Source organism: Mauremys mutica, chromosome 1 (assembly GCF_020497125.1).
Source record: "Mauremys mutica isolate MM-2020 ecotype Southern chromosome 1, ASM2049712v1, whole genome shotgun sequence".
In the NCBI taxonomy this organism is placed as follows: domain Eukaryota; kingdom Metazoa; phylum Chordata; order Testudines; family Geoemydidae; genus Mauremys; species Mauremys mutica.
Window position 1 is genome coordinate 324,757,616 of NC_059072.1, and position 13,432 is coordinate 324,771,047.

General features: G+C 40.6%; 1 protein-coding gene across 1 annotated transcript; it reads left to right on the top strand.

The window, feature by feature from the left end:
• Positions 1 to 1,746: 1,746 nt before the first annotated feature.
• GJA3 (gap junction protein alpha 3) lies at positions 1,747 to 12,461 on the top strand. The gene is made up of 2 exons (XM_044981436.1): positions 1,747 to 1,812; positions 10,924 to 12,461. Exon 2 carries the CDS (start codon positions 10,941 to 10,943, stop codon positions 12,459 to 12,461), a length of 1,521 nt encoding a protein of 506 aa, XP_044837371.1. The 5' UTR covers positions 1,747 to 1,812; positions 10,924 to 10,940.
• The last annotated feature ends 971 nt before the right edge of the window (positions 12,462 to 13,432 follow it).

Sequence of the window (13,432 nt, forward strand, 5' to 3'; positions counted from 1 at the left end):
AGACTTAGACTATGATGCTGCAAACTCATCGTTCTCTTCTTAGTTGTCTTTGATACAAAAGCAATTGCCTCAGGCTAAGGAAACAGAAAAGTCAAAGAGGCCAGAGACTCAAAGGTCTACTAAGACCTTGAGAAATAGGAACAGACAGAATAATTCCAATGTTTTTTCCTCCAAGGAATATGAGAGAAAACAATTGGTAAAATTCTGAAGTCCAGAGTTTACATTTCCATGGCTAAAAACCAAAAAGAACCTAGGAACACAAAACAGTGAAAACATCATCAGTGTTTCTGCCCAGCAAATAGAAAAAGAAATGCGTGCAAGAAAAGATCTCTACAGATGTTAAGTTAGTTCACTTTCCATGCCTATTGAGTCTTTGGCCCCTCAGTTAGCAATTCCTGGCAGTGCGTAGTTATTATAAAGATGTTTTCTGTTCTGTGACGAAAGGTCTTCTAGGAACTGGACTGGATTCACCAATTCATTTCTGGTTGGCCACCAAACAGCCATTGATCAGGTGGTAGATATTTTGATTGTTGGTCAAATTGAAACCTGTGATATACAGGTGAAAGACTCTGATGCAGCCACTAACTTATATATAGGTTATGAAAACATACAAATAACTATCCAGTTAAACTAAGCTTGCTCTGGTGTTATTGAGAGGTTTTTTTTAACTCTTTTAATACAAGACCCCGATCTGAGTACTGAAGACTGATCAGGTGTCCGCATATACTCTTGGAGGTCACTAGGTGGCGCTATTCCTTGCAAAGTATACATTTTACTATTGAATAGAGATGGTGGTGAGCGTGAATTTTTAAAAGCATGTTCCCCCCGAAATATTATGATTACTGAAGTACCTCCATATTCCCTCCAAGATGTGAAGTTATCGAAATAACCATGTAGTTGTTTATTTGCAAGGGATCAGGGGGAGCAAATATAAGCACTCCATTGCATCAGTCCTTGGAAGGCCTGCTAAGGCAACTGGACAGTGGTTACAGGCTACAAAGGAAAGCTAAGAAACAAAATGTGAGGCCCCCTGTAATTGCCACTAACTTGGAGATGAGGCGGCAGTGGCTATGGGAATGTGCAGACCTGGGCTTTAAACTCGCCTGACGGCCTCACTGGAACTGTACCTGAGGCAAAGGCGTGTCCCCAGAACAGCTGTATGGGCTCTCCCGGCGGAGAAAGCCCGCGGGCTGGTTGTGCCGGGCAGGGTCCCGTTCGGAACGCCCTGGGCTTTGGAGGACGATCATTCTCCCTGCGTTATGGCCGCGGAACCAGCGCCAGACCCAGCAACTCGGGAGCCTTTCGCCGGCTTTTCGCAGCCCCGGGGCCGAGCTTTGGCGGGAGCAGGAGCAGGGGCGTGGCGCCTGCCCCGCCGGTTGCTCACTTGATGGGTTCAGCCACTCAGGGTCACACAACGTGACAGCGGAGATGGCTGAAGAGGAGACCCTGGATTCGGTGGGATTCAAACCTTGAATTTCATCAAACTTTCCCACGTCCCGCTGAGGTGGGGGGGGGGCTGGTTTCACCGCCTTTCTTCCTTGTATTGATTGCCCTGTGGAGAGTGGCCTGAACCTCCATGTGCCGGGAAGGCGCCTGGGGAGCGCCCGAGCTGGGCTGGCGGGGGCCAGAGCTGTCTGGTAAGCGGGCAAAGCCGCGGCAAGGGGCTCGGGGAAGAGGTGGAGGGCGGGACGGCTGCCCGCTCAGCCTATAGGCGAGTCTGTCTGAAATCCGGCTCGCCCGCACTGTGGCATGGGCAGTCGCGTATTGCACGCGGTAGTTAACTACTTGTGGCATCCGCTCAGGTCTGAGTCGGTACGTGTGTGCCCACCCCTTGAGCAGCGTGGGGGCTGGCGGGGCGGGGCGGGGCGGTGCAGCATGTTTCCGAGAACCATGTGTAGCATTTCCCTCAAGTCTAGAAGTGTTAGAAAGTAACGGTTCTGTGCGCGGGGCCTTGCAGCGGGCTAGGTAACTAACTTTCTAGAGCATTTTAGTACCCAGGAGAAACTCAATAGCACCCCCCCTTGATTTTATCCTTTTTTTTTAATAATCTAAAGTTTTTCCTTTGGGGATTTTTTTTTAATGAGCCATGACTCAAGGCTCTCTGGATCCTTCTGCACAGTTTAAGTTTTTACTACTTGACAGCAATGCTACTACCGCAAAGCGTAAGTAACACTGTCCTGCCTGTGTCTGAGTAGTAATAACAACATACTTACTAGGTTTATTCACGGTTTTTGTTTCTGCATATTCAGCCTACGGGGAAAAAAACACAAGACGATTTTCTTTGACCGTAATCACACGTTGATTTCTGGATTGTTACTATGTTGTTTGGTTTTGCTGAGCGTGATGTGTTTATTTAAAAGTGCTGATACAAATATGCTACCTGTTGATTATATTTTGTAACATTTCAGTGTCGGGTTATGTGTATGTGCTATAGTAGTAGAAGTACGTATTTACATTATAGATTGTATAAAATACACTACACGTGTGTGCATATGTATATAGCAACAGAGGTATCGCTCCATCCGTGTGATTGTTCCTCACTGTGATTAGGCCGAGATTTACTCTTGAATATAAACAAACTCTAAAAATGTATCCATCCTATAGTCTCTGAATGCATGCAAAGGTCAATTCAGAGAGCGGGCGCAGAGAGATGCCAGTGCAACTGTGCACCAGAATGGTGTTGCAATTGTCTTTATTGCCTTACAACACAGTGCCAGGCACGCGCTGCCAATCATATTTTGAAGTGGTGAGGACAAGTAAATATGAAAAGATGTAAAAAGAGAAAGGAAGGGAAACTACGTTGTTTTAAAAATGTCGCTCTGTTCAGAATAGGCATCAGTTGACCTGGCACTAATTTCCCTGGCTCAGCAGTTTGCTTCCTGCTGAGATAAGCACCTAACAAGGGTGGTACCCAGAGACCTATAATGCAAGGGGATTCATAAAAGCATGTGGATATAATGACATGGTAAATTAAGCATTCTTTGGACAACGTTAGAACAATGTTACATACATAATATACTAAGTCATGTTTAATTTTATGTAGTGGTACCACATCGTTGGTATTATCTCGGGAATGATATTATCTGTTTGTCTTTTATTCCCCCTCCCCTTCGTTTTATTTACCAGAGCTATTGCCAAAGTTCAGGTAAAAGACTATATTTATTTTGTTAAATAAGTTTAGCACTAAGATACTGTTTAGTTCCTTTTTAATCTTGTAGTGGTGGAAAATTCTTCAGCCAACTGGGTATTTCTTTTAGCTTCTTAAAAGGCACAGCAATATGCGATAAAATGTATCTCAGCTGCCTTCGGCTTTTCTTCTTTCAGTTATATCGTAATATTACCTTGAAGGGCATAAATGTGTTGGGTTTTTTCCCTATGCTGAAATACATTTATTTGGAAAAAAAACCCTATAATGTGAGCATCCATAATAATAGCAAAAGATTGAAAGGTACTTTAATACATACCAACCACTTTGCTTACACTGACAACAATCTTTGGTCTAACTGTTATGAAAAAGCTGCAACTGATGAACATTCAATTGTTCAAAATCCCAAAATAAAATACTTGAATAATAATTTTAGTTGAATAAAATAATCTTTCAAATCCCCAGAAAGATTAGGGGTTCAATTAGGGAATGCTTGCTAATGCAAGACTTAAATAGTAGGAATTTTTCTTTAGGCAGAACCCTTACTCCCTGAAGAACAAGATTGAAATGTTACCTGAAATCTTGACAGCATGTACAGCTTAGAATAAAATGTAATTGAGAGGAGCAAGTATTGAACTGGATGTTCAGAAAAGGTAAAATAGCATGCAGTATAGAATAATAGGCACATGCAATAGGCACATGCAAATATTTTCTTCTGGTGAAAATACGTCTGAAAGGGTTTAGAACATGGTCACTCAAAAAAATTCTCTCTAACTTCTCTCCAAAATTGTATCAATCACAGTCACTGTTAACTTCTTTGAAACCCCCCCTCCCACAAACCTTTCACATTCTTCCCAGGGTCTCTGCAAGCCATTAATGAGAAGTGGGGGTATGCTTTTAACTCAGAACTCGAATGGGGCTGTACATCCTTCGTAACTTTCTGGATTATGCAGTTTTCAGATCTAGGAGACTGGTACTATATGGGCATCTGACAGATGAGTCTCATTCATGCTTCAGCCATTCTAAAAGTAGGATTTAGTTTAATTTAAACTTCAAAGTGTTTCTGCAGTGGCCTGCTCACTGCCCATTGTTCTACATCTTTAAAATATAATAATTTGCCAGTAAAACGCTCTGCATTTACAAATAGCAATCCAAAATGGCAATAAAACATTTTCTGGGTTTTTCCACTGAGAGTGGTGAACAGCACAGATTTGTTTTGTGATTAAACAGAAGGGTGTAGCAGATGCGGATTAATGGGCTCCCTTCCTGAGGTCCTTCTGCCTTTCTTTTACTCAGGGAAAACTCTCACTGCAGTTAGTGGGAGTTTTGCCTAACTAAGGATGTCAGGAGTAGGCTCAGAACTAGTAAAACATCTAAGGTAATAAATAGCAACGGCTGATGAGTGATTTGTTGCCACACTTAGATTTTTTTTACAAACCTTTACAAATATAATAGATCCAAACGTTGTAGTATTCCTTCTGTATGCAACTGATGTACTGTTCTCATAAAGGATTTAATATTAAAACCTTAACATTTTCAATGAGTTTGCAAGGTAAATTTAAAGGAAATATTGTGTTTACAACCCCTCCCCAAGAAAGGAAGAAAGTTTGGTTCAAAAACATTTGCTCTTTGTGTACAATTTATAGACATTTCTTTCCAGCTAAACTGAAAAGTGTATTGACTCTCTCTTTTTCAGTTTAACTTGAAGACATCTGATCATAAATATAATAAAGATGACAGGAAAAATTCTTAATATTGTGACACACTTGAAACCTTGTGTAATTTCATATCTGTGAACCACTTATACTAAATTAAAAATGCTGTATTCAACCAATGGTTAAAACTACAATGGATAGTGACTGAAGTGTCTGGTAATTTAACTAAAAATGGGATGTTAATTTCATTTTTCAAAGTTCTTTCCTCATTTACTTGCCATTTTCTCTCAAACACGTGTATAGAGAGATCAATGTAACAATCTAAAACAAATAGGAGATAAAGATAACAAAAAAGATATAACTAGGAATAATAGAATGAAAGGAAATTTAGATTTTATTTCAGGAAAATTCCTGTCTGTGACATCTATTAGGTTTCAAAGTAATCTTCCACAGGATGTTGTAGAAGCCTCATCTTTTGATATATTTAAAATGTGATTTGACAAAGTATTACATATACACACATTCTCTCTTTTTGGGGACAATCCTGCACTGTCAGTGAATAATGGCCTTATGGTTGTTTAATGTTTCTAATTTTGAAGACCCGTATCAATTTTAAAGATGTTTCCATTGAAAGTGATGAGGAATTTTGCTCAATTATGGATGTAGCAATATAACCCTCGACTAATATATTTAATTAACTAAATGGTTCTGGTGATACAACATGGGGATACAATTTTGAGATTCTACAATTTATATATACACACAATTATACATAAAATCATTAGTCATGCTCCTTCACACACAATTTATGTGATGTGCTGTCATGACATCTTCAAAAAGTATGGCTAGAAGTGATAACTGTCAATGAATTATCTTTTCTCTCCTAAATAATAAACGTGATAAGAGATCAGTCATAATTATAAGGCCCTACTTGAATCACGGGATGATCTTCAAATAATTGCAGCTGAGTTGCACACAAGACATGGAAAAATTTCAGAAAAATAATAATGGACCTTTATTTAGCAGTAATTTGGAAAAGCCAGAGAAGACCAATTGTTTAAGAAAAATTTGCTGAAACAATATAAGCACTCAAGTATTATGTTATGCCTGCTAATTTTATTGAGAACCAGATATATTGCTGCAACTATATTACATTCATTACAAAAAAAGTGACTGGTACAATATAAAATTCAGAAGACTAAAGGTCTTAAAACAACTGCTGTAGAAATCGAGTTCAGTAACTTTAGCCTTTTACATTTTACATGCACTGAATGTTAGTGCAGTACTAATTGCATACTCTAAATGTACACAAAATCATGGACTGTGCAAAATAAGCTAATTATAATCAAAATTGCCGTGGAAGCCTAACATTGCAGGATCCGCAATCTCACAAATGAAGTAGGGCCTCATATATATATGAAAAAAATTCTCTTTCTCTCTCATTTTACATACATGCACCCACCCACCCAGCTACCCACACATACACTTGATCTCATACCATTTTGTAGTACGAAAACTTGTTTCTCAGACAGCCATGATGTTTGGACAGTGTAAGGATGGAATTTTATGAATATTTTTAAACTGTTATGGCCAAGTCCTTCTCTCTTTATTCATGCAATTGCTTCCATTAGACTAAATATATATTACCATCCCACTGATTTTTAAACCAAATTCCTCATTGATTTTTAAGCAGAACTCCATATTTTTCAATGGCATGATATGGCCCAAAGGAATTACTGTTGAGACCTTTGCAGTTATTGTTTCACCAGTATTTTACGAGCATGTTATCTTACTCTGCTCAGGGCAGGTCGAGATAACCAGTAGCAAAGATGAGTGTCTCCACCACCATTGCTATCACTGACAAAGCTACACAGACAAAGCTAGGACACTGATGGGAGATTTAGGGTCTGATTTGCAGGGGTGATGAGTGACCCCAAGTCAACTGGAGATGCCAGTGTGCAGCACCTTTGGAAATCAGGCTTCTAACACATTTTTATTTCTGTAATATATACATTATGGAGGCACAGATTACAGCTGCATAGTTAAGACTGAATTGAGTTTTACACTTAAAGCAGGTATTCAACTGCTTTGTTATGTTTAAAGATTATTCTATATCCTCCCCACACTTAAAGAAAAAGCGCTGTAAGTACTGAATACATTTTCTGATAACATACATGGAAATCCATTAATTAGTTTATGAGTTAGAATTAATTTTTAAAGGTGTCCTTTAAGAAATTTAGCATTCTGTCAGACCATTTTTTGTCCCCAATAACCTCAGTCCAGCCATTGTCTATCTTAAAACAAATGTTTAATAACACTGATACAATAGGAAAGTATAGAAAATAAATTGTTTAGGATTACTAGTAATTTCCCCCTGTACTCTGTGTAGATGAAAGTTTCTTTTTCACCAGAGACTGAATAATATAATTCTCCTTCAGAGAAACTCACTAAAAAAAGCCTATTTTCAAAATGGCCACCATCTCCTATTGTTCTGGACAGGATTGAGACCACAGGTGGCCCTTAGCAAAGATGATCAATCACTCCCATTCACCAGGTCCTCACAGTTCTCTTTTCTGCTTCCTGACAGCATAGGGGCCATCAACTTTCATTAGGGTAGCTTGGTGTCACTTTTACTGGGATCAGTGGGAGGCAGTGGCCATCTTTACTAAAGATGGCCTGTAGACTCAGACTCATTGAGAACACTGGGTGATGGAAATCATTTTGAACCAGGGTAATTCTGAGTGAGTTTCTGTAAAGGAGAAGATTTAATGAGACAGCCTCTGCTGATGGAGAAACATAGGGATAAAATGACCCATCATCCTAAATACTAATCTTCCAAAACTACCTATTTCACTAGGTTTACTCAACAGAGAGAGCAGGGAAGGGAAATTTTGTGTGTGTGCGCAAAGGAATGTGAAATACAGGAAGAAGGAGGTAACCTGATTTAAGGTTAATAGTACATATTTTCAAATCATTTGAAATATCAAACTAATTTTACTGTTCATGTATAACCATTTTAATAATTAAAAAACCTCAGACAAAATATATGAAAATGGAGCTATTATTGAGAGTACATTAATTTAGCACAAAAATTTACAAGGTTAATTATCTTCCCAAAAATTAACACTCCCCTTAATTAAAAATATCCTCAAAACAAGTATTATAAACCCAGGAAATTCAAAGCTAAGATTAAATTTAGAAGAAATGTAAACATGTTAAAGTACAGAAATGTACAGTTAAGATACACAAATACCCTTAGTTCTGCCTTGAAAGAAAATATTTTTTTTAAAAATCTGTGTCTTTAAAAAAGTCAGTTTAGTTTAATCACATAGTGCATAGTGTCACTATTACTAATAATGCTGCATTAGAAAAGGAACTTGATAAGCTAAAAGGGTTAGTGAAAAACTTGTTAGCACTCTAAGGTTTTCTTAAACTATAAAATAATAACTGCACATTGTTACTAATGTGTATGAAAAAATAATATCCTGAAAAACCAAGCACTTAATTTTTTGTATTAAAATAGATAGCATCGTAATTGGAATTGCATAGCTAAAATTGAATATACTGTATTTTAACTCAATATCTGAAAGATATAGTAGAATATATAATATAGTACTATTCATAAACCTGGTTTTTGAGGGGAGGAAAGGGGAATGAGATATTTTCATTTCTGAAAAAAACAATGGTCTGAATAGAATCAGAAATAGAATGTAATTTAACTAACAAGTATTCACGTGCACTACTGCATTCCTTACAGAAAATCAAGTGGTGCATTTTACATGTGGTTACAATGCATTCAAGAAAATCAGTTCCTGCAATGAAGCAAGCTGTTAATGTCTAGATAATTGTGTACAGAAGCTGTTAGACATGTTACAGTTTGTCATGAAGACTGTTACACATATTTTGAAAAAACAGGGCTTTGCAAAATATTGGACAATACAGCTACAAATCCCTGTAAACTAAATACAGGCAGTCCTCGGATTTACAACACAACTGGTTTCTTACAATTGCATCAGAAGTCGGAACGTCGGAACTTGGAACTGCAATCTACTCCATTGCAGGACCGAGCATTGTAAACTTGAAACGTATAGTCGCAAGTTGACTCAGGATGTCAATGTAGAAGCGTCATAAGTGCCATTCGTCGTAACCTGAACGTTGTAAAGTCAGTAAATAGAATAGCATTTGACTGTGGTAACCACTTTGCTAATTGAGAAGTGACCAGCGCACACATATAGTATGTATGTAGTTTCTTCTTTGTGCTAAGGAGTGAAGATTTAAGAGTATTTTCTTTGTAGATGATCTGATTCCATCACACTAAAACTTTAATTTAGCCATTTTAATATCAGCATCTTGAGAATTTAAAAACCAAACCAAGGGCTAGATACCCAAGCTAATCTGATAATATGCTGAGGGTCTTATATGTACAAATTACTTTACTGGGATCCCAGCTGGTGAGTAGGGGGAAGAGAGAAGCAATACGACACAGGTGTTTCTGAAGTTAGCCTTATTGACTGCCCTTTAAACTTTTTCAAAGGGGTGTTGACACGTAAAACAAAAAACATGGCCTGAAGTATCAGAGTTTACTAGGCTAGTGAGCTTCACTACCTTCATGCAGAAGCAAAACAAAAATAATGGCTTCTATTTTCAAAAGTGAGTAATGATTTTGGGTGCTTCCTTTTTTGGTGCCCAACTTGAGACAAGGGGTCTGATTTTGAGAAGGTTTTCAGTACCTGCCCTCTGAAAATCGGTCCCTTTAAAGTGTCTAAAGCGGGCACCCAAAAACAGAGACTCTCAAAATCACTAGACACTTTTGAAAGATTAAACTAACAGTTTTTCTCACTAAGAATAAGGCCATGAGAAATTTCTCTGCTAAATGATAACTTTATACAGCAAAAGCCTGGGTTCCAACATGATGTTGTTTGGCAAAATAACCGTATTGAAGCACCAATTCCCAATGGGAACCAACTGACAGGATACTGGGGAAAGTATCATTCATTTATACTATTCATCTCATGGTTTCTAATATTGCATTCCACATATTTGAAGTTTCTTTTATCCAGTGTTCCTTTCTGATCAAAAATAAACTGAACTATTACTTGATTTTCAAGAGAACATGCTTATTTTCAATGTAAACATGCACATTCATAATTACAGAATTAGGCTGTAAGCTCTTCGGGGCAGGGACAATTTTTTTGTTCAGTGTTTATATAGCACCTAGCACAATGAAATTCTGGACCATGACCAGGACTATATTATATTATTATTATTATTAATCTAATAATGTCAGCCAAACTTTGTATAACTTGGCAGTTTCATCTCACTAACAACAACAATATTAATATTCAGTTAAGATTTTCTAAAAATAGGCAAGAATAATTAGATGCCTGATCAGCATATCTGAGATGGGGGAAGTAACAAAAAATGAGCAGGCTAGTACTTCGATATTTAAATCCTTCTATTAGAGATTACAGGTCTGAGTCTCTGCCCCCTACCACCCTGCGGTTGACACACAGTACAAATTAGGTGTAAGACACTAGCAAATCAGAATTCTCTATTCACTGCACAGGGACCAGCTTCCTCCAGGCCCTGGGGGTACTCACCCCCAGCCCTGCCCTACGTCTTCCTGCCCCACCTCTTTCCACCCAGTTCCTCCCCCAAGTGCATCCCCCTGCTCCTCTGCCTCCCTCCCCCACCAGCGCTTCCTGCATGCCACGGAACAGCTGATCTGCAGCAGGCAGGAGGTGCTGGGAGAGGTGGAGAGAGTTGATCGGCAGGGCTGCTGGTGGACAGGAGGCTCTGGGGCGGGGAGCTGGCTGCCAGTGGGTGCTAAGCACCCACTAATTTTTTTCCATGGGGGCTCAAGCCCTGGAGCACCCACAGAGTCGGTGCCTATGTTTCACTGACACTGATGGTCACATTTTACACAGGTCTATGCAATTCTAAACACACACACATATACATGCAATATTCTGTAATAGAAAATATACACCCCAATATATATAGATATTTTAATACATATCATATGACATAAAACATAATAGTCAAGTATTTATTTGGGGCTTTATATAATTATCTACTTCTCTATTTTCTTTTAATAACACTGCTATAATGTTCTTATTGTAGGTTAGAGATCTGAAACAATGGGTGACTGGAGCTTTCTGGGGAGACTATTAGAGAATGCACAAGAGCACTCCACGGTTATTGGCAAAGTTTGGCTGACGGTACTGTTTATCTTCAGGATCCTGGTGCTGGGGGCTGCTGCTGAGGAAGTCTGGGGAGATGAACAATCGGACTTTACATGCAACACACAGCAACCTGGTTGCGAAAATGTCTGCTATGACAAAGCCTTCCCCATTTCCCACATCCGCTTCTGGGTGCTGCAGATCATCTTTGTCTCTACGCCAACCCTCATCTACCTGGGCCATGTGCTGCACATTGTGCGCATGGAGGAGAAGAAGAAAGAGGAAGAGCTAAAGAAGAAGGGAAGCAGCAGAGACAGCAACCACCAGGGGGGAGCAGCAGCAGCAGGTGGCCGAGGGGGTAGCAACAGCAGCAGCACCAATAAGGAGCCACCCCCAAAGAAGGAGAAGCCACCAATCCGTGATGAGCGGGGTAAAATACGCATCAGTGGTGCCTTGCTCCGCACCTATGTCTTCAATATCATTTTCAAAACTCTGTTTGAGATAGGCTTCATTGTGGGCCAGTATTTCCTGTATGGCTTTGAGCTGAAGCCACTCTACCGTTGCAGCCGCTGGCCTTGCCCGAACATTGTGGACTGCTTCATTTCACGGCCCACTGAGAAGACCATTTTCATCATCTTCATGCTGGTGGTGGCATGTGTCTCGCTGCTGCTCAACATGCTTGAGATGTACCACCTTGGATGGAAGAAGCTCAAGCAAGGCGTGACCAACCAATACCACTCTGATCCAATCCCCATTGCACCAGCTACCATTGCAAGGGACTCCAAACCTGTTACTCTGCCTCTGCCATCTCCGGCAGTGTTCCCTACTGTCCCGCCTGCTCTGCCGGATTCCCGTGCCATCACTCCACTGCTCTCTTCATGGACTGTGCCGCCTTACTATGCTGAAGCCACTGCTAGGGCACAACCAGCCACCACAACTTCCCTGGCTGGCTACCCCAGGGCTCCTTCATTCTCTGAGGAGCGACACAATACTGCCACTCCCATTCCAACCTCCACCCCAATATCAACTCTATCCCCCATCCCAACACCTATGCAAGCCATCACCCCCTACTTCAATGGCAGCAGCCAGGCCTTAGCTGCCGAGCAGAACTGGACCAATCTGGCAGTCGAGCAGCAGAGGAAGCCACCAGCCTCCAGCTCAGCTGCCTCCTCTCCCCCCAGCAGCATCAGACAACAATCTCCAAAGCAAGAGTTGGCCAATGAGCAACCACTGCCATCACCACCTCTTTTGCCACCTGTAGCAGCAGTCAATAGCAGCAGCAGCACCAGCCTGAGCAGAGGAAGCAGCAGCAAGTGGGATGTAGAAGGTGAAGAGGAGGCCACAAAGGAGTGGCCAGTGTCAGCTGCCTGCACTACAGTAGAAATGCATGAGCCGCCTCTGCTCATAGACACACGGCGCTTAAGCAGGGCTAGTAAGTCAAGCAGCAGTAGAGCCAGGTCAGATGACTTAGCTGTGTAGCATGGTCCCTAGCACTGGGAGAAGCAAATGATGAAAGCAAAGTGTGATGGGGAGCTGCATGGGGATGAGGCCATGCCCCAGCACAGGGGGTGAGGGAGGCCGGGGTTCCAAACTTTGAAGCTTGCTGTTCTTGCACTCTGTGAGTTGTAGTGGGGATAAATATCTACATTTTCTAGTAGGTCAGGGGTGGCCAAAGTGCAGCCTGTGGACCAAGGGACCAATCCCCCTGTCATTGACATCAATGACAGACATCCCAATGGCAGCCATATGGAGGGCTTGCACAGATGACAGGTGGTGGCACTGGCAGTGGTGGCAGCTATCCATGTGCCTTCATATGGAAGCTCTTCCAAGAACAATGTTAATACTCTTAGCCCTCACCTTCACTCTCACTCATCTTATAAGCACTTCATGAGCAGAGGCCTTAACTTCTTTCCTTCCTCTGAAACCCCATGCAGACCTGTTTAACCATCTCCTTGAAAATGAGGATGGCATATTGCCTGCTAACATCTCTGTGGACCAACCTGCCATATTAAACATCAGGGTGATTTAATGCAAAGTAGGGCAGCCTTTGCACTCATGGCAAATTGCCAGTGCGACCCTGTTGGCTGGGCAAAGTTTGGATAACCCCTGTAGTAGCTTTTATCATTCTGAGCTTCATCTTTGTATTATTATAATAATTTTTTTACTCTTGACCCATAAGGAAATGTCCAGTTTGACCTTCTGTCCGGTGTTTGCCAACTGCGACCACACAATGTTTTTAAACCCATGTATTCCTTTGAATATGTTTGGTTATATTTTGAGATTGCTTAGAGGAGGACAGGAAACTAAACCACACACCTCATAAAATATTACACAGAATAATTGTAATCCAGAAAGAAAAGAGTATGGTTTCAGTACACTGTGACCCCTTATGTTGCTCATAAACAAAACAATAGGTTAAAGTAGGGTACTGCATTTTAGACTATTAGATA